The 23722-nt window shown below is 44.0% G+C and overlaps 1 protein-coding gene across 1 annotated transcript in view; it reads right to left on the reverse strand.

The window, feature by feature from the left end:
* Positions 1-23722, reverse strand: part of LOC126155889 (PDF receptor-like) — a 287262-nt gene that overhangs the window by 245602 nt on the left and 17938 nt on the right. Inside the window, exon 2 of the mRNA XM_049916260.1 lies at positions 16402-16512. Coding sequence (XP_049772217.1) covers positions 16402-16512 — 111 coding nt within the window. The remainder of the gene's footprint in view (positions 1-16401; positions 16513-23722) is intronic.

A 23722-nucleotide genomic window follows, 5' to 3' on the forward strand; every position in this document is an offset into this window, starting at 1 on the left:
CTGCCAGTCTTTCACGATGATTCCGTGCTTCTACACTGTATCATACGTTTTTAGTCATAATTCTTAGGCCATGTTATTTGATTTAAATTCTGAGGAAGACACACCCAGCAGTGTTGAAACCCTGTTAATTCGTTAAAAATTAGTGACCAAGGGCTGTTTCCTTTCAGTTGTACCTATTCGCTGTCTCTGAACGTGCAGCCATGTACAAAAAAAAAGTAGCAATGTTTTATTTTGTGTAGTATAGCAGACTGAATTGGCTAATGGTTCAAATGGCTCTGAGCACTATGGGACAACTGCTGAGGTCATCAGTCCCCTATAACTTAGAACTACTTAAACCTAACTAACCTAAGGACAGCACACATATCTATGCCCGAGGCAGGATTCGAACCTGCGACCGTAGCGGTCGTGCGGTTCCAGACTGTAGCGCTTAGAACCGCTCGGCCACTCTGGCCGGCAGCATACTGAATTCGTGAGATAAACGTTATTGGAAAGGAGTTACTGACAAGGATTTATTAAAATTTCAAAACTTATGACACTATAATTTACAATTTAAACTATGCACTGGAAACATGGAACTGAATCTGCCTGTGCCTCATTTCTATGGTGATAAGGGAAAAATTAATGGCGCAAAACTGTTTTCATGTTGGCTTCGTTTGAAAGTGCGTCTTCTCTTCTGTCATGATTTTCGAGAAGCAGGTTATTCACCAGTCAAAATGCTTGCGTTGCTAAATCTCGATAAACTTGCACAGTTTCTTTAGTACTTCTTCAGGCCACGCATACCTTTTTTTGCCTTCCCAGCACTATAAGTTCTGAAATATTAACTTAAAAAACCGGTTAAACTTAACCTCAGTGTAATTTACTCAGCTCGAAGTGTGCTACAGAGCTCACATAAGAAACAGCAGAATGTTCTACTCTTGTGGGAAACTTCTCTAGTTCTATTCATACGAAATCTGAGAACATTCTTCGCGTTTGGCCCAAACCTTTACTCAACCGAGAACAGTCTCATGTGATGTATCTTCTCCTACTCGCTTTACTCATGCGAACCTTAGAATGTCCTCCAAAATCTCGAGAATAAAGTACATTCTCCGTTTTATTCATACGACCCAATACCAATATGACGAGTCCCTAAGGGAGTGCATTCTATAGAGTCCTCCGAATATTTTCTTCTTCTATAGAGGCGTAGAAACATTGGGTATAGATCTCGAGTTTTACGGTATTGGAAAGGTAAAATTGCTCAGTTTTACGCATACCTCTTCGAAGATGTTAACCAGACACATCGAAGACGTTAATTAGACATATCTCTTCGAAGATGTTAACTATGTGGTAACGTAGGCATATGGCAGTACCCTAGACTTTCCTAAAGGCACAGTTACGGAAGTGGGCGGAGAGTGATTGAGTTCTGGAAGTGCAACTGGAAGTCGCTCTTCACTCTTCTCGAAAAGCACCCTCGGGCGCACAGGTACGAGCGAGATCGAAGCGGAGGTGTGGATTTTATGGACGTATTGAATTAATGAAGACGTGCTAGAGTGGTTGCTGTATTAAACGAGTAAGAGAGTGCAAATTACCTGTAGGTTAGGTTGTTCTGCAGTATGAGTAGGAGACTGTGGGTTCAACAGTCAGCTAGGCCGCGAAATGTTCACGAGAACTGAATAAATTTTATACACTGTAATTAAGCTTGCTGAGATACCTTTACATTTGCGGTGGAAGGTACGTTAGTGACGTGTACAGTGTTTGATGACAACGAGTAAACTTTGTGAGACGCCCACAATTTACCGATAAACGTTGCTTGAGTCAGGGTGTTTGCAGCAAAGCATCAGTTTCACGATACAAGTTCATTAATAGCCAGGCCGTGACTGACACAGACCGTCACGTCCGTTTATATCAGGCAATATACAGGGTGACAGTTATTGAACCATACCAAAAATTAACCTTAATTAGTTACAAACTACGGTGTCACAACATCTATTCGGATTTAGATTATAACATGTTCGATGCAATGATATGAAGCAGAAGAATAACGAAATTATGCGTAACCCGACGACTTGTCGGATCATCGATGCTGTCGAATGGTTGTTTTCAGGTCTGCAATGGTTTAGGGATAATTGCTGTACACCTTGCCTTTAATATATCCCCACAAGAAGAAGCCGCATGTATTCAGATCAGGAGAACATGTCGGCCAATCGTACCCCAGAGCCAGAATGCGGTCCCCAAACCGCTCCTCCAGGACATCAAACACTCTCCTGTTTCGATGCGGTGGAGCTCCGTCTTGCATGAACCATGTCTCGTCAAAATCTGGGTCACTTCGGATAATGGACATGAAATCATCTTCCAAAATCTTCACGTACCGGTCGGTTGCCACCATGCCATCAAGGAATATCTCACTGATTATTCTGTGACTGGACACTGCACACCACACAGTTACCTGGTAAGGGTGGAAAAACTTCACGATCGCGACATGCGGATTCTCAGTCTGCCAAATGCGCTAACTATGCTTATTGACGAACTCATCCAAATGAAAGTGGGCTTCGTCCCTAAACCAAACCATGCGCAAAGAGATACTAATCCCCATCATGTCCTGCGGCCAACAGTGCAGTTTGAACGTCCTAACGCAGACCGTTCAGAAGTTCGTACAACGTATGTACGACCTTAGCAAAAAATTTTTAATTCGCTACTGGGTTTGTATCCACTTCAAACCCCGATGTACTCAACACATGTTTGGAGCAAATTTGTGGCAAGCGTAGTCAGTCAGTATGGCCATATCTTCTTCTTAAAGTACCAGTGTCCACTGTGATTCTATGAGACCCATTACCCCGCAAAATTGGACGAAACAATGAATTTTTTAACATGATGGATCCCTAGCTCACACTGATACTTCACTGGTGAACACCTGCTTTAGACGGGTTTCGCTGAAAGGTCCGCAGGAAGAAGATGTCATGTTTTATGCTCAGTTCCTTCACATTACCTGACTGCATTTGGTTTCTCCTTCTGATATCATGTTAAAAGTCTTGTAAATGGGACTGTCTCGAGAACGTACGGGGTTCTCCAGGAAAGGATTATCACTACCCGCTGTGAGGCTGCTCGAATTGCCTCACTTCATTGATAACGATTCTTCACCTTGTCGATGATGGATTCTTCTATCACTAGGTGACTTAACGATCGATTGGGTGAATTTCATTTAGCACAACCGTTTGCCACTTTTTGTTGATTACATACTTTGTCGAAAGGTATCTCTCAGTAATAACAACAGAATTATTCCACGATATTCGAAAAAAATTCTCATGAATGCTTCAATCTAGACGACATTTCCTATGTGTGAATTACTGTTCAGTATTCTTCTTGCAGAGGATCGTAAAATTTAATGCACTACTTAGCTTTCTGAGACGGGACGTTCGCGACCAACTACATCATACGCCTCCAAATTAACGACTGCTGGGCGCTCAGAAACAAACAATCGTAAGACTGATTGTTGAGGTCGGCATCTCTCAGAATTTTTATCTATACTCTTATCGATCTGTATGCAGTAACGATGTCCTCACTGTGTGACGTTACTGAAGAACACCGGCTATTTCGAAAGAGTATTGTGAACCTCTGCATCTGCAGCGCTATGCTTTATAACGCACCCTGGATAAAGAAACGGTTCCCAGGTAGAGACTCGGAGAAAACATAGTGTTAATCTACCAGCGTGCTTTAAAGCTGCCCACACTCTGCTGCAATACAAGGAGCTCAAACACCTAGACTCTCCACAATATCTTTCCTTTCAAAAATCCTAGCATGATAAGGTATTAGGAGAACTTAGGAAAGGGGATGGAAAGGTACTGATAGAAGAGAATCTGCAGGGCGCTTCGTGAGAAGTTCTTGGATAGCTCAAAATGTAAGAGAAATCCTCGTGAATCTACAAATTGCTAGTCTTAATCCCGGTGTGACAGACAGTTTTAATCTCCCAGTATCTTTCGATACGACAGAACTCCGTGCAGCAATGCCATCTATGCACAACAGCGAGGGTACGACATTTTCATCCAGCCTGAAGTGAATATATCACATTGCGTAAATTGTGCAAAGAACAATGTCAAAAAATTGTATACTTCTTTTCAAACTTTATCTGCAGACCAGCGGTAAGCTTCCATTTAAGGCTTTAGACTCACTCATTTTCGGACAAACGTCTCCTACTCCCATCTCGTACATGAAGGTTTGTATAACCACCATGCAATCGTCTTGTATATGATTAATTCTGTTTCCAGCGTTTTAAGTGGATAAGTACCATAAACGCTCACTTTTCATTACTTGCCGCGAATCGAATAGCCTAGATTTCCATCGTCTCTTCTGGAATCTCGCTTGTGCGCCTACGTAATGAGGCACTAAATGGTTCAAATGGCTCTGAGCGCTAAGCGACTTAACTTCTGAGGTCACCAGTCGCCTAGAACGTAGAACTAATTAAACCTAACTAACCTAAGGACATCACACACATCCATGCCCGAGGCAGGATTCGAACCTGCGACCGTAGCGGTCGATCGGCTCCAGACTGTAGCGCCTACAACCGTACGGCCACTGCGGCCGGCAATGACTCGCTAGAACTTCCACGAAGTCGGGTAACGAATCATTAACTAAAATCATTTATATATGAAAAAACATTCACAAATACACACTAGCATTTCAGACAGTACAGTACCCCTGCGTTGCCGAAGCTGGCAATCCCTTCCAAAATATCCCTAACTTGGTTTCCCTTACCACGAAAATATCCCTAACTTGGTTTCCCTTACCACGGTCCTAAACCCCTTTCCACCCTTCGGACGGAGAAGAAAATAAAAACGCATAAAACGCATGTGAGGAAAAGCTTTTGAAAAATGAAACAGGATCAAGGGGAAATAACTCTATTTCCTACCTCAACTTAATCTCACATTCCAGCTTTGTTGAACCCTCGAACAAAACACATTTCTGACTGGGCTAAAATTAATTTGTAAACTCCGTTATAAAATACACCGTTGTAGCACAGTTTTGTTACCTAAGACAATTGATTTCGGTCATGATCAGACCATCTTCTGGTCTCAAAGACAACTCGGCCACTGCCGCAAGACCTGTTGCAGCTTATAGACTGTGTACCACATACACGTCCGATGCTGGCAGGTCGTAAAGGTTACGCATAGACAGTTAATAATAGTAATGGATCAGTCTGTATATTACAATTGGTACTGCCACTCTAACACTGAGAATGCATAACTGAGTTGCTTCTGAGACCCGAAGATAAACCAAAGTTGGAGCGAAATCGAGTGTCTTATAATGTACAGCTGTGCTTTTTATAACGCAAATTTTTAACATTCGCCGGCCGTTGGTGGCCGAGCGGTTCTAGGCGCTTCAGTCTGGACCCGCGCGACCGCTACGGTAGCAGGTTCGAATCCTGCCTCGGGCATGGATGTGTGTGATGTCCTTAGGTTAGTTAAGTTTAAGTAGTTCTAAGTCCTAGGGGACTGATGACCTGAGATGTTAAGTCCCATAGTGCTCAGAGCCATTTGAACCATTTTTTTTAACATTCGTAAAAGCCGTTCAGCACCGATTATACAAAAGACTTCCAATTTTTAAATCTCAACTCTTTTTAAATGTGTCATTATTATTTGTTTGTTATGGGGGTTTAACGTACTAATTAACAGAGACATTTGGCTCTGGCACTCAAGGTAATAATGAAGTGAATTCTGAGAACCTCCAGAAATGCAGCCGTGTGGCGTCTTCGACAATCGCTGATATTTCAACGGGTGCGCACATCGTTTTCAGGGTACAAATGCAGCGAAGAATCCGCTGTACGTAAGAAATTGAAAACTTGGGTTTCGTAAACATCCCAAGTTTCATACTGAATTCTATTTAGAATAGACTAGGATTTCATAGTCATTAGTTGATAAATGGTTTCCTTATCACTCAAATTAGTCCTACTTCAAGCGTGTATTTTATCCACAGTCAGCATCTGTAGCTGTATATATCGATATGGGTAGTTATTATGGACAAGACTGAACCCCTCATAAGTCTGTTTTTGGTAAAGTTTGAAGTTTTCTTTCACCATGAAACGGTAATGGCTGCTCAAAGCAAAGATAAAACAATTAAACTGGTAATAAAGGAACTTTAAATCTCCGGTTCAAGCTATCTTGAAGTTTTAAATAAGAACATTTTAGGTTAGGCTTTACTGCAACTGTTATTGATATCGAATGGAACAAAAAGTTTACTCTTACCAATCACTGCTTACTTGTCTCCACGACAGCTTTCAGAGGTTTAAACCTCCATCATCACTTGGATTTATATTTGTTAGCTTGACATGTGTGTGTGTGTGTTGTGTTCTGATTTTTAGAGGAACTTGTGGCACCGTATAGTGGAGAAATAGAACACTGTTTCAGAACATGGTTTTGGAGCTTTTTGACGAAAAACTAAACGTATATCTAACGGTCAGAATAACGATGGAGATATTCTGTTTTACTTATTTTACCTTTACCTTTAGATATACGTTTAGTTTTTGCCAAAAAAAAAACGAAACTATGTTCCGAAATAGTGTTTTCTTCTTGCAACAGACAGTGCCACGACTTCCTCCAAAAATCGCAACACAACATGCATATATGTCATACTGATAAATCTAAATCCACCTGACGACGGCGGTTTAAATCTTTTAAACGAGTCGTGGAGATAAATAAGCAGTGACCAGTAACAGTAAACTTGTTTCATTCCATCTTGAAGTAATGTAAATATTAACATCGGAACTTTTAATTTCCGGTCCAAGCAACGTTGAAACAATGAAAGTGTTAATAAAGGATCAATTACTTTCCGTTCATTACTTTTTGTTATAAAAAGAAGTACACAGAAGGTGTAATGAAGCTCTAATGGCAACAACAGAAATTATGGTTCGGATGTCGTAAAGTTTCGATGACTCCCCTGTAATATAAGAGGGTCGTTCAACAAGTAGTGCCCAAATATATTTTCTCAGGACATATTTATTGGTAAGAGCCAGACTTTGGTGACAATATACGTAAATCAACATGACTTGCCGATGTTCTATTTTTCTACGTAGTCTCCATCACGTTCTACGGCCGTACGCCAGCGTTGTGGAAGAGCATTTATTCCCTGCTGGTAAAAGCTCCGGTCCTGCAAGACTGACACTCTCGTCATCTTCGAAGTGCGTTCCCCGTAGAGAATCTTCAAGCGGTCCCTCCGTCGGTCTCGAAACACTCCAACAATTCAGATAAATTTTCCTCTCCTTGAATCTTGTGGTTCGCTGACCGACAACCGTAGAGCCAACTGTCTTCTAGCCAACTGTCGAGTTTTGAGTCGCAGGTCGGCACGAATAATGGCATCCGCACGATCTAGCGTGTCTGGAGCAGTGGCTGTGGCAGGACGTCCCGAGCGTGGCCGATCATGGAGCTCTGTTTCTGCATTTCCTGAGGCTGTAACTGTCTTCAACCATCGCTCAGCTGTACTCCAATCTACTGCAGCATCGCCACACACTGCACACGAACGTTCATGGATGTTGTAACGGATCATATTAAAGGCTTTACTGTACCGAAGTATGCGATACCCTCCAAATTCAACCAGTTTAATGAGTATTTATGATTATAGCAAAGGTATTGTGTATGTTAACAATGATTGCATAACATGTCTCCATAAACAGTCAACCCATTAAATTATACTGAATAACTGACCCACACAAAAGTTAATATCACTTGATCACTGATACAGAAAATGTCATCATGTAAAAACACTGAGTTCATCTTAAATAATTAATATGAAGTACGAGAAATAGTGGACAACTTACGTATTTTGGATGTCCTTAAATAAAAATCACCCAGTGAAACCTATTTGTTCACTAGGAGCGTTTTCACTCAGTATTCACGTAAGCAATCCTATTTTAGACTAAAACCAATGTAATTCTTAATAATTCATGTTATTTACTTATTTATGCAAATTAGAGAAGTCAATTGACAAACTTCTAAAAACCGGCCTTTTGTAACAAAAAATTATTCTGTCAAGTCAACAAATCTGTATGTCATTTTAATAACATGTTAAATTATGTCACTCGATGCAAATTAATAACTTTTCTGCACAAATTATGATAACAGATGTACATGTGACTTATAAACTATATCTCTTTTTAGTAGTTCTTTGTCAATGTTATAAATACGAGCAGCAAGAAGGGTCGAGAGGCAGTCGGAATGTCACTTTGGTACAGTGTGTTTGTGTGTTATTGTTTGAGGTGGATAAACAATGTAAAGAACATGTAAAGGAAGTTCTGTTGTGACATGGTCTTTGGTGGACAGTGGAATTAAGATGGCCACCAGAGTAATATATATTTGAAGTTTACATATTTGTTGGTTTCGTTCGTTCTTTATCATCAAAAGCACATAAAAAACACGGGAGCTCATGTTTTTAACCCTAGACAACCAGATTTAGAGCCAGCATCAGCATCGAGAGACAGCAGCGATCCAGCAAGTAGCAGCGATTACCACAACACAATGCATTTTAATGGCGCCAACCTAACATCAAGTGCTAACAAGCTCCGTAAATGGGAGTGAAATAGTGCGATTATAGAAATTAGCAAAATCTACGACCAGGCGACCATTACAGTGTTCACCACGGTTTCTTTCTCTGCACACGAGAATTCAATAACAGCCTGCTGCTTGTAACGTGAGTCGTATGTAGACGCCATTTTGACGTTGTACTACGGCTCTGCCATCTGACAGAACGATTCGATACTTCACCGGCGCATAAAACAAGCACCAGATGTGAAGCACCAACAAGGCACTTTGTGTATTTATATTAATGGCTTCTTTTAATATGGTACATTACTTATTGAACGACCCTCGTATATGTAAGGAAGTGACAGTGTAGAACAAGTGATGTTCTTAAATTCGAGGTGTATCTGTGAAACCCATTACCAGCACTATGTATACAAACCTCTAAAAACACCAACATCAACTTTCCAATGTTTCGAATGGATCACAGCCAGCACTGTCACACGCGCACGCTCCAGCACCAGTCACGGAATGGATTTCCCAGTGGAGAATTTTCCAAAGATTTCCCGTCGGAGTCCACGGCTTCCTGTGGCTGAATGTAGTGCAACCGAAATTCAAACAGCCTGCCTCCGTGAACTCGGTGTAGCGTCTCTGACGAAAATTCCATATTAGACCTATATAAGGTGAAGCAACGTATTCACTTCAGGTACTCCTTGATCATCACCCTAGAGGACGTGCTGTTGGCAACAGCACAATTCATGTGACATACATGATAAAGAGTCAGTTTAAATTCGTAATATCGTTGACCGACATTTCAACGACATGCTCATCGGTAGATAGAAAGGGCAAGTAGCTCCACGATAGGATTACTTATTGCTATCCACTTCTGTTTTTGGGGATACATATGAAATCAGTCCCTGATACCACAAAAGTTTCATCACACCGTAGCAGTATGCGATATCGTTTGGGAACGGGATGAAATATTCAAACGACGAGACAATCTAGAACTGTGGTTCCCAACCACTCTTCGATCATTATACCTGAGTGCAGTCAGACATTGGCTAGTACACCCGTCCGAACCCCCACCCCCACCCCTCACCCCTGCCATCTGTTGCCCTCCCCCATATTATCAACACACCTTAGCACCGAATTAAACTGTAGAATAAAAGATTTTTCTTGGAACATTTTTACTTTTAAAACGATGAAAGACGGGAGCTGAATGAAATTGTGTGTGTGTGTGTGTGTGTGTGTGTGTGTGTGTGTGTGTGTGTATTACGACAAATGACGACCGAATTCGTGGTGCATTGCACCTGCCACCCACAATTCCTTCTCAGAAAAGAAAGCTGACTATACACAGTGAGGGTACAAAACATGAATACCCTGCATTAGTCCATTCCGGCACTTGCTTGACCTGCACACTGCAACCCCATTTAAAATCAAACAATTCCGGACGTGTGCACTATACTTACTCTTCATAAATCACTTCATTGCTCCACTCCTTACTTCTGAAATTATAGAAATTGGGCGACTTCAGGCTGTTAATGCTGCGTGTCTAACCAGTCTTATAAAAATAGTAATAATAAAACTGTGTACAGCAATGTAGTTGCCCTTATGTAGTTACTTCTGTGTCGCGCTGTCAATTAGTTTATTAACCGTTTCGAAGCAAGTAATGAAGCAATTCCTGGACTACTATGGGAACTATCAACAACTTGGAGAAAGTTTCTCATCAGCGACTTGCCGGACAAAGCACAACATAATGTATGTAGTGGGTGGACTACGTGAGGAACCTGTAACCTCCACCGCCTGAATGCTATTGATTGAGGGAAAGTAATTATTGATAACTTATATAACCAATATTAGACTCTTACAAAATTATAATAGTAATGATCTTTTGAAAATAATTTAGTTTCGTGACTGAACCAAAATCGAATCATTTGGCTTTCATCCCTCAGAACGTTTCATTTTGTCCGTTAGGGCGTAATTATCCCCAAGATGGGAACAACTGATCTAGAGTGTGATTGTAGTGGCATGCTGTGAGATACTAAGAACTGCCGCACTGCAGTGTCATAGCCCCTTTCGGTTGTAATACTGAGGTTCTCACTCATCACCTTTCGGGAATCTCATCATTTAGACTGTACCTATAATTTTAATTCGTCTTTTTTACACGTTATAGTAATCATCTAAATGAGACAAATAATTGCATGAAATATCGACTGAAGACCTGAGTGAAGTTATTTGTGGAAGTAAGTAACACATCACGATGTATACACAAAGGGGCGAGTAGTTTACTTTAAAAAGTACACTAACACGACTTAAGCTACACTAGCAAAGAACTCAAGGCACTCAACTGACTGCAGACTACCTAATGCTCAAAATATTGTGCTCACAGTGTACTGCGATACAGAAAGACACTCTGTTGATTCTACTGATGGGGCACAAATGCTGCGGATGTGTTAATGTCTGCAACCAAACGCCTTTCAGTCCTTCCCAAGTGCAGTTGTTCAGATAGCTAAAAGTATGTTTTATATGACCTATACAGCTTTGATGTTTTCTCCTTGATTTGACGAAAACCAACACTTTCCAGAATATTCGACAGTTCTTTTATAACTAAAATGAACTTGCGTACGTTGGATATTTAACGTCTCACCAAAAGCCAAATCAGTCGCTTATATCAGCCGAGGTGTAAGTTAGTTACCGTAGCAATCCATTAACTCAACCCGTGTTTTCATAGATTTTGTATTGTGGGTTACAGCGAATGCGTTACACGTAATAGAAACATTACCCAACAGTCATGACATAGCTTTTTAAACAATACATCGAAACAATACTGTATTAGTTTGTGTATCAAATAGTACAACATTGTTTGCCATATATTCAGTACCATAATAGACGTTGTCCTTATGAAATATCGGTAAGTAAAGCCCGTAGACGAAGAAAGAAACGTCAGGATACTGTATTTCACAATGACACTTAAATGATTTTATAATATGCATTTCAATTCTTGTGGAGTAATAAAGAGGAAAACGGTTTCTGACGTTCCTTAATTACATCCATGTTTGCGACATATAGATATATGAAGGTATCTTGAGAAGCACTTCAGCTGTGAATAATACCTGGCTAATTTTAATAACCACTTCTCGCTAAAACAGCCGAAAGATAGACTAAACTATTGAAGGATACAAACTGATACCAGATATGCCGAAAGGCTTAAATACACTCCTGGAAATTGAAATAAGAACACCGTGAATTCATTGTCCCAGGAAGGGGAAACTTTATTGACACATTCCTGGGGTCAGATACATCACATGATCACACTGACAGAACCACAGGCACATAGACACAAGCAACAGAGCATGCACAATGTCGGCACTAGTACAGTGTATATCCACCTTTCGCAGCAATGCAGGCTGCTGTTCTCCCATGGAGACGATCGTAGAGCTGCTGGATGTAGTCCTGTGGAACGGCTTGCCATGCCATTTCCACCTGGCGCCTCAGTTGGACCAGCGTTCGTGCTGGACGTGCAGACCGCGTGAGACGACGCTTCATCCAGTCCCAAACATGCTCAATGGGGGACAGATCCGGAGATCTTGCTGGCCAGGGTAGTTGACTTACACCTTCTAGAGCACGTTGGGTGGCACGGGATACATGCGGACGTGCATTGTCCTGTTGGAACAGCAAGTTCCCTTGCCGGTCTAGGAATGGTAGAACGATGGGTTCGATGACGGTTTGGATGTACCGTGCAATATTCAGTGTCCCCTCAACGATCACCAGTGGTGTACGGCCAGTGTAGGAGATCGTTCCCCACACCATGATGCCGGGTGTTGGCCCTGTGTGCCTCGGTCGTATGCAGTCCTGATTGTGGCGCTCACCTGCACGGCGCCAAACACGCATACGACCATCATTGGCACCAAGGCAGAAGCGACTCTCATCGCTGAAGACGACACGTCTCCATTCGTCCCTCCATTCACGCCTGTAGCGACACCACTGGAGGCGGGCTGCACGATGTTGGGGCGTGAGCGGAAGACGGCCTAACGGTGTGCGGGACCGTAGCCCAGCTTCATGGAGACGGTTGCGAATGGTCCTCGCCGATACCCCAGGAGCAACAGTGTCCCTAATTTGCTGGGAAGTGGCGGTGCGGTCCCCTACGGCACTGCGTAGGATCCTACGGTCTTGGCGTGCATCCGTGTGTCGCTGCGGTCCGGTCCCAGGTCGACGGGCACGTGCACCTTCCGCCGACCACTGGCGACAACATCGATGTACTGTGGAGACCTCACGCCCCACGTGTTGAGCAATTCGGCGGTACGTCCACCCGGCCTCCCGCATGCCCACTATACGCCCTCGCTCAAAGTCCGTCAACTGCACATACGGTTCACGTCCACGCTGTCGCGGCATGCTACCAGTGTTAAAGACTGCGATGGAGCTCCGTATGCCACGGCAAACTGGCTGACACTGACGGCGGCGGTGCACAAATGCTGCGCAGCTAGCGCCATTCGACGGCCAACACCGCGGTTCCTGGTGTGTCCGTTGTGCCGTGCGTGTGATCATTGCTTGTACAGCCCTCTCGCAGTGTCCGGAGCAAGTATGGTGGGTCTGACACACCGGTGTCAATGTGTTCTTTTTTCCATTTCCAGGAGTGTATATTTAAAATGTCATTAGATTTAGATAATTTATACCCCATTGGCAGGTTTAGAAGGCGGACACAATGCATTTTAGTTACGTCAAAACCGATGTGTTGCGATATAATTCAGGTGTTAAACATTTAAATCGAATCTCAAAACGAAATTCTAAATCACTCGTAATTCTGATACTAGCTAAACCTTTAGATTTTTGAATCAGTCCAATAATATATAAAACGTGAAAAGTAGTGTTCAGAGAAAACGCAACATTAAGCATTAATTTTATTTTGGCGAATATCAACATAACAACCAGGACCAAGTTCGTTGCTTTCTTTAAAAAATAGAAACGCTAAATTATAATGGTTAGTTAAAACTGTGTGCCAGCCCACCATTCGAATGTGACACTTTTGTCTTGGGGGGGGGGGGGGGAGGTGATAGTTAAGCTGTGTTAAGCTGAGTCGGTAGAGCACTTAACCGCGAAAGCCAAAGATCTCATGTTCGAGTCCCGGTCAGCCACTGTTTTAATCTGGCAGGAAGTTTCAAATCAGCGCACACTCTGCTACACTTTGAAAATCCGTTTTGAAATTTGATGGTTACTGAGTTTGGACCAAGTGCAGCATGTTTGGCACTAAAAATCAGCGGAGGTGTCGCTGGTTAGGAGCGTTCAGAGCCAGACGTTTTGCGTAAGCTCTCCTGATGTAATGGTGTTGCGCAGTGTTAGTGCTTATATTGCAACGTTCATTATCTTGAGAAATATGTGGGACAAAAAACTTGAATAAATAATGAAGATAATTGAAACTAACGAGTCTTTTCTATAAGGACGACCAAAAAGTTTTCGTGTGAGGGTGTGGCGGTGGTATATGCGACATAGCGCGACTCAGATGCCGGTGTATGACCACCGACATGGAGGCAACGGATTAGCGTGGCATTCCATACGTACGGTAAATGCGGAAACGTGAACTACGGCGACGTTATTACCAAGTGCGTCCAAACAGAACAAAAGTCTTGTTATTGTGATCTTGATCGCCGAAGGAGAAACACTAGTAGACACCCATCGGAGAATGAAGATTGTGTATGGGGCTGCATGTCTTTTGAAAACCACCGTTGTGAAATGGTGCCCCTGGAGGTGCTACTGATTCATCTAGTGAAGCAGAAGTTACGCCCCCTCAAGCGGGAGACACTCCCGCACCCTCCCTATGGTCCTGGTCTCTCTCCATGCGATTATTACCTCTTCGGTCGCAAATGCCGAGAAGGGTCGTCGATACCATCCGACGTGAATGCGTGGCAGGCAGTTACGGAGTTCCCTACACATCAGAACACAGTGTTCTACAAATCGGGTATCTTCAACCTGGTGCTTCGGTGGGATGATTGCCTCAGTGCTCATTTCGATTTTTCTTATTTAGCGTACTAATTTACATTTACATTTACATACATACTCCGCAAGCCACCTGACGGTGTGTGGCGGAGAGTACCTTGAGTACCTCTACCGGTTCTCCCTTCAATTCCAGTCTCGTATTGTTCGTGGAAAGAAGGATTGTCGGTATGCTTCTGTGTGGGCTCTAATCTCTCTGATTTTATGCTCATGGTCTCTTCGCGAGATATACGCGGATGGAGCAATATACTGCTTGACTCTTCGGTGAAGGTATGTTCTCGAAACTTTAGCAAAAGCCGGTATCGAGCAACTGAGCATCTCTCCTGCAGAGTCTTCCACTGGAGTTTATCTATCATCTCCGTAACGCTTTCGCGATTACTAAATAATCCTGTAACGAAGCGCGCTGCTCTCCGTTGGATCTTCTCTATCTCTTCTATTACCCCTATCTGGTACGGACCCACACTGATGAGCAGTATTCAAGCAGTGGGCGAACAAGCGTACTGTAACCTACCTCCTTTGTTTTCGGATTGCATTTCCTTAGGATTGTTCCAATGAATCTTAGTCTGGCATCTGCTTTACCGACGATAAACTTTATATGATCATTCCATTTTAAATCACTCCTAATGCGTACTCCCAGATAATTTATGGAATTAACTGCTTCCAGTTGCTGACCTGCTATTTTGTAGCTAAATGATAAGGGATCTATCTTTCTATATATTTGCAGCACATTAAACTTGTGTACATTGAGATTCAATTGCCATTCCCTGCACCATGCGTCAACTCGCTGCAAATCCTCCTACATTTCAGTACAATTTTCCATTGCTACAAACTCTCGATACACCACTGCATCATCTGCAAAAAGCCTCAGTGAACTTCCGATGTCATCCACAAGGTCATTTATGTATATTGTGAATAGCAACGGTCCTATGACGCTCCCCTGCGGCACACCTGAAATCACTCTTACTTCAGAAGACTTCTCTCCATTCAGAATGACATGCGGCGTTCTGTTATCTAGGAACTCTTCAATCCAATCACACAATTGGTCTGATAGTCCATACGCTCTTACTTTGTTCATTAAACGACTGTGGGGACCTGTATCGAACGCCCTGCGGAAGTCAGGAAACACGGTATATTCCTAGGAACCCGTGTTATGGCCCTCTGAGACTCGTGGACGAATAGCGCGAGCTGGGTTTCACACGACCGTCTTTTTCGAAACCCATGCTGATTCCTACGGAGTAGATTTCTAGTCTCCAGAAAAGTCATTATACTCGAACATAATACGTTTTCCAAAATTCTACAACTCATCGACGTTAGCGATATAGGTCTATAGTTCTGCATATCTGTTCGACGTCCCTTCTTGAAAACGGGGATGACCTGTGCCCTTTTCCAATCCTTTGGAACGCTACGCTCTTCTAGAGACCTACGGTACACCGCTGCAAGAAGGGGGGCAAGCTCCTTCCCCTACTCTGTGTAAAATCAAACTGATATCCCATCAGGTCCAGTGGCCTTTCCTCATTTGAGCGATTTTAATTGTTTCTCTATCTCTCTGTCGTCTATTTCGATACCTACCATTTTGTCATCTGTGCGACAATCTAGAGAAGGAACTACAGTGCAGTAGTTGTGGAGACTACGGCCATTGACTGGAAACATTTTGGTTGTCCCTTATGTTTATGGCAGTCAAATGCATTACAGAAGTTCCTAAAAACTGAAGACAGCGAGAGTGGGGATACTAATTATCCAGTTTAGACTTCTGCGGGACCACCAAGGACAAAGATGAGTATCTGGTGCATGCTTGTTTCCTCGTATGCTCAATGCAGGTCAGGCTCGGTGGCACAAGTTAGATCCAGTCGAGGATTAGAGTGGTAGCAAACTTCTTCTCACTGAACGCCTTTCGCGAGGTCACTCCTAAACATTTACGCTTAGCGGTCGTACTCACTGGTCTGGTCGAGCCCGTTGAAGCTGGGGCAGCGCTGCTTGGCCGTGGTGCCCGCCCTGGTGGGGGGCCAGCACAGCACCAGGTCCCACGTCCAGTTGCAGTACAGGCCGCCTGCAATCACAACACACTGTGGCTCAGCACACTTCGCAACGAGCGGAGACTCTCTGAACTAACGCGCCACGCGTTTGTACCAGTTTAGCAATAGAAGCATTTCAATAGAGATTTTATTATGCAAGAATGAGAAAATTAGTTAAACACCTATAGAGTCTGGTGCCCTATTCGCATACCGCATGGGCACGAAAAGGCCGACTTCTTCAGTCTAGAATCCACCGCGTTTCGGGACTTAGGGGGAGTGGGGTGCAACTTCACCAATCTTGACAATGCACCGAACTTGACTTTAGGATAAGTTTAGTTGTAGGACTTAGTTTTTAGGTACTATTTCTAGGAACCTGCACCGATCAACATCTTGGCCTGCCCGGTGTCAGAGGCACGCTCATTGGGGTTAGGTCCAGGAGCAAGGCTCTATAAGTAGGTTTATACTTTTAGGTGACACATATGTAACGCTGTAGGCATTAGTAACTAGTCAATAGTTAGGTTACCTGTTTTCATATATAATTAACTAACTCGACTAACTTGCCCATTGCACTTATCCCGTATCTTACATACTAACTAGTTACTTAAATATAACTTAGATTAGCTGCAATTGTAACCATTGTATCACTATCTGGGCCCATTAATCACATAAGGTAGTGGGTTAAAATTTTATAATTATTAAGATTTGGAAATAAAGAATTTTTTTTAAATGTACATATAAACAGGTAGGATAAAAATATGGAAGCACCGCGAGAAATGCATGCGTGAATGTAAAAGCAGATAATATCCAAGACTGCAGTTGGCGGTGCTTTGTTTGACTACGTAAGGCACTTGTTCAAAGTCCTCAGCACGTTGCAAGAGTCGACCATGGCCTCAATAGTGTTCTGCTCACTTGTCAGTGCGTTACGTAGGAGCTGAGAGAATAAGAACCTGGGAAAATTGTTGGGGCTGGCATGGAGGCTACTTCCGTAACCAAGCAACCAATGCGTTCGACATATCAAGAGGCACCTCATCGAAAGTTATACCGCACAGAAGAAAATTGGAAAAATATCGTCCGTTAAGTCGCAACACGGACGAAAGTGTGTGTTGAGTGGTCGTGGCGGAAGGTCGTGGAAGAGGATTTTGACAAAATATAAGAGGAAGGCAGCTGCAGAAGTCACTGCAGAACTGATTTTCGCACTCACGAACCCTGTCTTCATGAAAGCAACAAGGGGGACGCTCCATTAGCTGGAAATTGGAGGAAGACCGGGAATTTCAAGATCAGATATCACAAGTACAAATTACCGTAATTGTAAAATAGCTGGAAAACGTGGTACTGAAGCCATAAAACTTGAACTAAGGAGCAATGGAAGGAAGTCATTTGGATGAGTCTTGGCTCTGAGGACTATGGGAGTTAACATCTGAGGTCATCAGTCCCCTAGAACTTCGAACTACTTAAACCTAACTAACCTAAGGACATCACACACATCCATGTCCGAGGTAGGATTCGAACCTGTGACCGTAGCGGTCGCGCGGTACCAGACGGATGAGTCCTGTTTTACACTGTTTTCAACATCTGGTTGATGCTTGTTTCCATAAGAGAAACGTGGCGGGGGTTTCGGTGATGATACGGCAGCCACATCGCGGCATCCCCCGGCAAGGCGGCCATACCGCCAGGTATTATGTGACTATTTTGACTAATCAGGTCCATGCTACAGTACGATAGTTGTTACCCAATGGTGATTCCCTATTCCACGACGTCAGTGTCCTGTTTTCACAGCTGGCATCGAACAGGACTGGTTTTGTGAGCACCTGCAGGCCGCCACAGACACGAAATCTCAATATCATTGAGCCTTTGTGGTCTGCTTTGATGAGTACATCGCATGATCGCTATACATCTGCCTCGTCGTTACCTGAAGTGGCCACTATTTCGCATATTCCCTTGAAAACCACATTGGGTCTGTGTTTATCCTTTTAGAGATGCCTGGAAGCTGTTTTGAATGCCAATCGTTTTCCTACACCGTCACCTACACTTTTTGGAATTTTCTTCTCGGGTCTGTTCGAAGTGGCTTTCGAGAATTGCAATGTTAGAGTACTTCTGCATACTTGGAAAGATGGAAGGCTTTTTAATGTCGGTATTTTGAAAAGTAAAACGAAGCGCTACGAGATAGCCGCTCGTGAACTCCTGTATGCTGATGATGCTGCAATTGTTGCGAACTCCGCAGAAGAGCTGCAAGAGCTAGTATCAAGATTTATTCATGCATGCCACCTATTCTCGATGAGTGTGAACAGCATTAAGACCGTAATTATCGTTTAGGGTGCTAACACAAAGCCGAATATCACACTAGATGGCACTACTCTGCAAGTCGTAGATAACTTCTGCTATCTTGGATCTACTATAGAATCAAACACGTCTGTTGACAAGGAAATTGATGCTCGCATTGGAAGAGCTGCCACAACTTTTGGCAAACTCTACACGTGTTTGGAAAAACAACAAACTCTCTCTGACCACCAAAATTCTTGTATATCAAACTTGCGTCCTCAGCATCCTTTTGCGTGCATCGGAAACATGGACTACCAATGCCAAACAAGAGCGTCGCCTTAATGCTTTCCACATGTGGTGCCTGAGATCCATCCTTGGAGTAACGTGGAAGGACCGAGTGACCAACGAAGCAGTGCTACCTAAAACTAACTGCAACAGTATTTCAGCTATCTTGAAGCAGAGACGACTCCGCTGGCTGGGACACGTCCACCGTATGGATCCTGACAGATTACCACGTGAGGTGAAGCTCGGAGAGATCTCTGTAGCCAAAAGACCTGTAGGACGTCCTGTGTTGAGGTTCAAGGACTCCTGTAAACGAGATATAGAGAGCTTTGAAATCGACACAAACAGATGGGAGGCACGGGCTAGCATGAGACCAGAGTGGCGCGATGATATATCATGTGGAATGTCGAAGCATGATGAAGGCTTGTTAGACAGATTAAGGCAGGAAAAGCTTCGCAATGCTACCACTGCTCCTGCCTCAGCAACCAGATACACTTTGGGCAATTGCGGCAAGAGATACCGTGCTGCCAATGGCTTGACAAGTCACATGAAAAAATGCAACCCGTAAACACACAGACACTGCAACAATCATCTACCAAGATGTCGTGCCAAATGTTGTGTCTGTGGTGTTATTTTTGTTCAGCTCTGTATACTGGCACCACGGAAACATTATTGAAAAGACACAAGGCGGATTTTATTTCTATGTTACCCAATATTTAGTGTTCAATTTAACTGAGTTTGCTAATGAATCAACAAATTATACTACCTGATAAAGAAAAAGTGAATTACCCTGAAGACATTGTCGGATGTCAATGTAACTTCGTACATGCCCACACCACCGTTTGGTATGTTAATGATTAGAAACTGCAAGTCTCGGTATCAAGCATAGAGACCACCAGAATACAGTAGTTTTGGTCATTTTGATTGTTGTTACCAGACCTTGTAGGGTGTACAAGGAGCGTTGACAGCGTCCAATGTCGAGAGATCACTGAAAAGGACAAAGGGATGTCGCACACTCGTTTGAGACACATTTATCAGTACCTGACAGATTTGTGCGTTTCCGTTTGGCAGGCTGGTCGAATCGTGCAATACCTACATTTGTGGGCCACTCGGATGTAACAGTGGCCGACGTTTGGCATCATGCGAAAGGGTGGGGGGCCGAGGGGGGCGGCAAGCACATTAGTCGTCAAGGTTTCGGTCGAACACATCTGACCACTGCAAGGAAGCATCGTTGTATTCCTCACCATGCACATCGCAACCCCGTCAGGTCTGTGCCTTCCATAGGAGAACAAGTAATGGACTGCCAGCAACAATCTGCACCATTGGTCTGAGGCTAGCAGCAGCCGGACTATGGAATTACCGTCCGATGGGTAAGCTTCCGTTAACACCGCAGCACAGTTGGTGCCATTACTGGGGAGCATAGTCTGCTGATGAATGTCGTGGTCCTACCCCGGATGCCCATCGTCGGCGAGTACAGCGGTGACTTAGGGACATGTGCCGTTCTTCCCATGTTTTGGAGAGGCACAGTGCTGTTACTCCTGTCGTCAAGGTGAGTGAGCCACCACGTACGACTTCAGGTCTCTGTTGTAGTGACTGAGTGATCTCTGATGGCCCAATGGTACGTCATGGACTTCCTGCGGCACCGTGTGTTACCTGTCGTGCGTCAGTACCAACATGGTTCGTGTCGCTGTGGAATGACAGCGTGGTGCTGAGGCACTCCACTGGCTAGCCTGTCGCCCCACAGAAGTTGTGTAGGACCAGCTCGGACCTCAACTCCGTCGCAGTGCCAATTTCTAGGGTGTCAACGATCAGTTCCTCAGCTGTTTGTCAGAGTGCCTCAGGAGAGTAAACAGCTGCTTTATGAAGCATTCGTAACTGAACCAGCAAATGTAAGGAGCGCACGACAGAAAAAGCAGAACATCTAGAACAATAGGGCGTTCATATACGCAGGACATGTACATTAGTATATTAGCAGAAATGATCAGCACGTCAGTCAGCTCGGTGCAGCTTCTGTCCTGTGACCTATCAGGCACAGCGCCCGCCATTGGTCCTGATAACTTGTTCTACGCGTGATGACATCGACGGGTATAAGACGCGAATGGCGTCCTGTGGTATAGCCACCTATGTTGCATTCAGCGCTGCACCCGTCATATATCCCATACATCTTCTATTGGCCACAAGTCTGGTGACCTGGCGGGCCAGGGTACAAGGCAGACATCCTGTGACACCAAGTAGGCACTTGTTCCCGCAGCAACATGTTATCGTGCATTGTCTAGCTGAAAAATGCCATCTGTAGAAAAGGTATGGCTACGGGTTGCAGGATCTAATTCACGTAGGTCACACTGGTCGCAGTGCCCTTGACAGGCACCAACTGTGATTTGTGCTTGTACTCAATAGCACCCCAAACCATAATGCCTTGAGTCGGCGCCATATGTCTTGTGCAAATGCACTCACTGTGATGCCGCGCCCCCTGTCGGTGGCGAACCAAAATGCTGCCATTATTTTCAAGCAAACAGAACCTGTATTCACCTGGAAACACTATCTGATGCCATTCCTTTTCCCCAGTGACGTTGCATATACCACTACCATATAGCATGTTTCTGTACATTCGTCAAAGGTAGCGGAGAAGTGGAGGACGCGCACGTAGTCAGTGACGTAATAAACGGCGATGAAGTGTCATCCCCTGCTAGTGTAGGGTGTGTTACACTTTTCCACTGTTGCGCCAGGCCGAGGAGGACACAGACCTATACTGCAGTGCCATTCGGATGAGGTGTTGACCTTCTCGGGGTTCGGTCTGGGTGGTGCGACTTGACCCATCTCGCCGTGTTCTACGGCCTTCAGTGAACCATTCTGTACACATCCATTGCACTGCCGAAACACTTCGTCCCACAAGAGCAGCAGTTTCCTGTGTGTATGAATCATATTCTTGGAACTTCCTGGCAGATTAAAACTGTGTGCCCGACCAAGACTCGAACTCGGGACCTTTACCTCACAGCTTTGGAGTTTGGAAGGTAGGAGACGAGGTACTGGCAGAAGTAAAGCTGTGAGTACCGGGCGTGAGTCGTGCTTCGGTAGCTCAGTTGGTAGAGCACTTGCCCGCGAAAGGCAAAGGTCCCGAGTTCGAGTCTCGGTCGGGCACACAGTTTAAATCTGCCAGGAAAGTTCATATCAGCGTACACTCCGCTGCAGAGTGAAAATCTCATTCTGGAAACATCCCCCAGGCTGTGGCCAAGCCATGTCTCCGCAATATCCTTTCTTTCAGGAGTGCTAGTTCTGCTAGTTTCGCAGGAGAGCTTCTGTAAAGTTTGGAAGGTAGGAGAGGAGGTACTGGCAGAAGTAAAGCTGTGAGTACCGGGCGCGAGTCGTGCTTCGGTAGCTCAGTTGGTAGAGCACTTGCCCGCGAAAGGCAAAGGTCCCGAGTTCGAGTCTCGGTCGGGCACACAGTTTTAATCTACCAGGAAGTTTCATATCAGCGCACACTCCGCTGCAGAGTGAAAATCTCATTCTGGAATCATATTCTTCTTTCCAATAATGAGCCCAATTTCAAACTGACTCATTTGACAGTACCGTCTGCGAGCATCCTACACGTCTCACGTCTGCTCAAGTCACGCTGATCTATTACCTTTCGTTTGTAGCGACACCGAGAGCAATAGGTAACGTCAGTGTAGAACTTGAACCCACGGGGCATCATGATTCAAATGCTAATGATTTCTGCAGAACATACTAATGTCGTTCAAGGTGTTCTGTTTTCTTTGAACGTGATTGCAGTATATCTGTATCGCTGATTCAAACCACATCTTTTGACTATTCTTACAGTAAAGGATACTTTTTATTTGCTAGCTACACAGTGTACATCTTCACGAACAACATTTTACAGACGTGATAAAAATGATGATTCGAGTGTTGCGATTGTTATTTGCTAGAGTACGTCTGCCGAACGCTCTACACAGTCGACGACATAACAGTCCAGATGTCAGAATCGAGGATTGCTCTGACCTCCAGTTAAAGTGGGTTATTAGGTTACGGTTAATTGGACGAAGTTTATTAGAGAATGCGAGTATCTAGGTGTATCAAGAATAGTCATATTCAAATACATGACAGCGAAAACTATCTGTCCTGAAGATCCAGAGCGAAGAGAAATATAGGACGAAAATCAGTCTTTGGGGTCGAGAAATTCGGAAATTTGATACAAACAGTTTGACAGTAATGGTATAGTGTATAGACTATTAGTTAATCTGCAAAGATTTATTTGTGGTTCATTAATTAATATTCCTTCTGGTCTTACGTTCACTGGTTTTCGACTGAGTGCTCCTTAGTCGCTGTCGATTGGTAAGTGACTCGGCCAAAAGATAGTGCGAGCATGATTACATACAATGTCTGGAAACTGGAGAATATCATATTTGCAAGAAGATTACAACGAACTATATCATGATCGTATCCACTTACTGAGCTAAAGGGGAAAGGAGGTGAGGGAACTGACTTTAGTCCCTCGCTGAATCGTGAAAAACTTTTCAGATTTCGCAAAAAATTGTGCTGGGCACATTTGTTTCCAGTCATTATCTGCTACACTTTCCGGGTTTCTGACACTGAAGCGAAACGTCTTTCTTTGAGAGCACGAAGCAAGTTCTTTTCCTAGGGTTTGGCTGCCAGGAGAAGGGAGACGAGGTCAGCTGACCTCCGTGCCCCTTCTTGCGTACACTCTTG

Source organism: Schistocerca cancellata, unplaced genomic scaffold (assembly GCF_023864275.1).
Source record: "Schistocerca cancellata isolate TAMUIC-IGC-003103 unplaced genomic scaffold, iqSchCanc2.1 HiC_scaffold_1101, whole genome shotgun sequence".
NCBI lineage: Eukaryota > Metazoa > Arthropoda > Insecta > Orthoptera > Acrididae > Schistocerca > Schistocerca cancellata.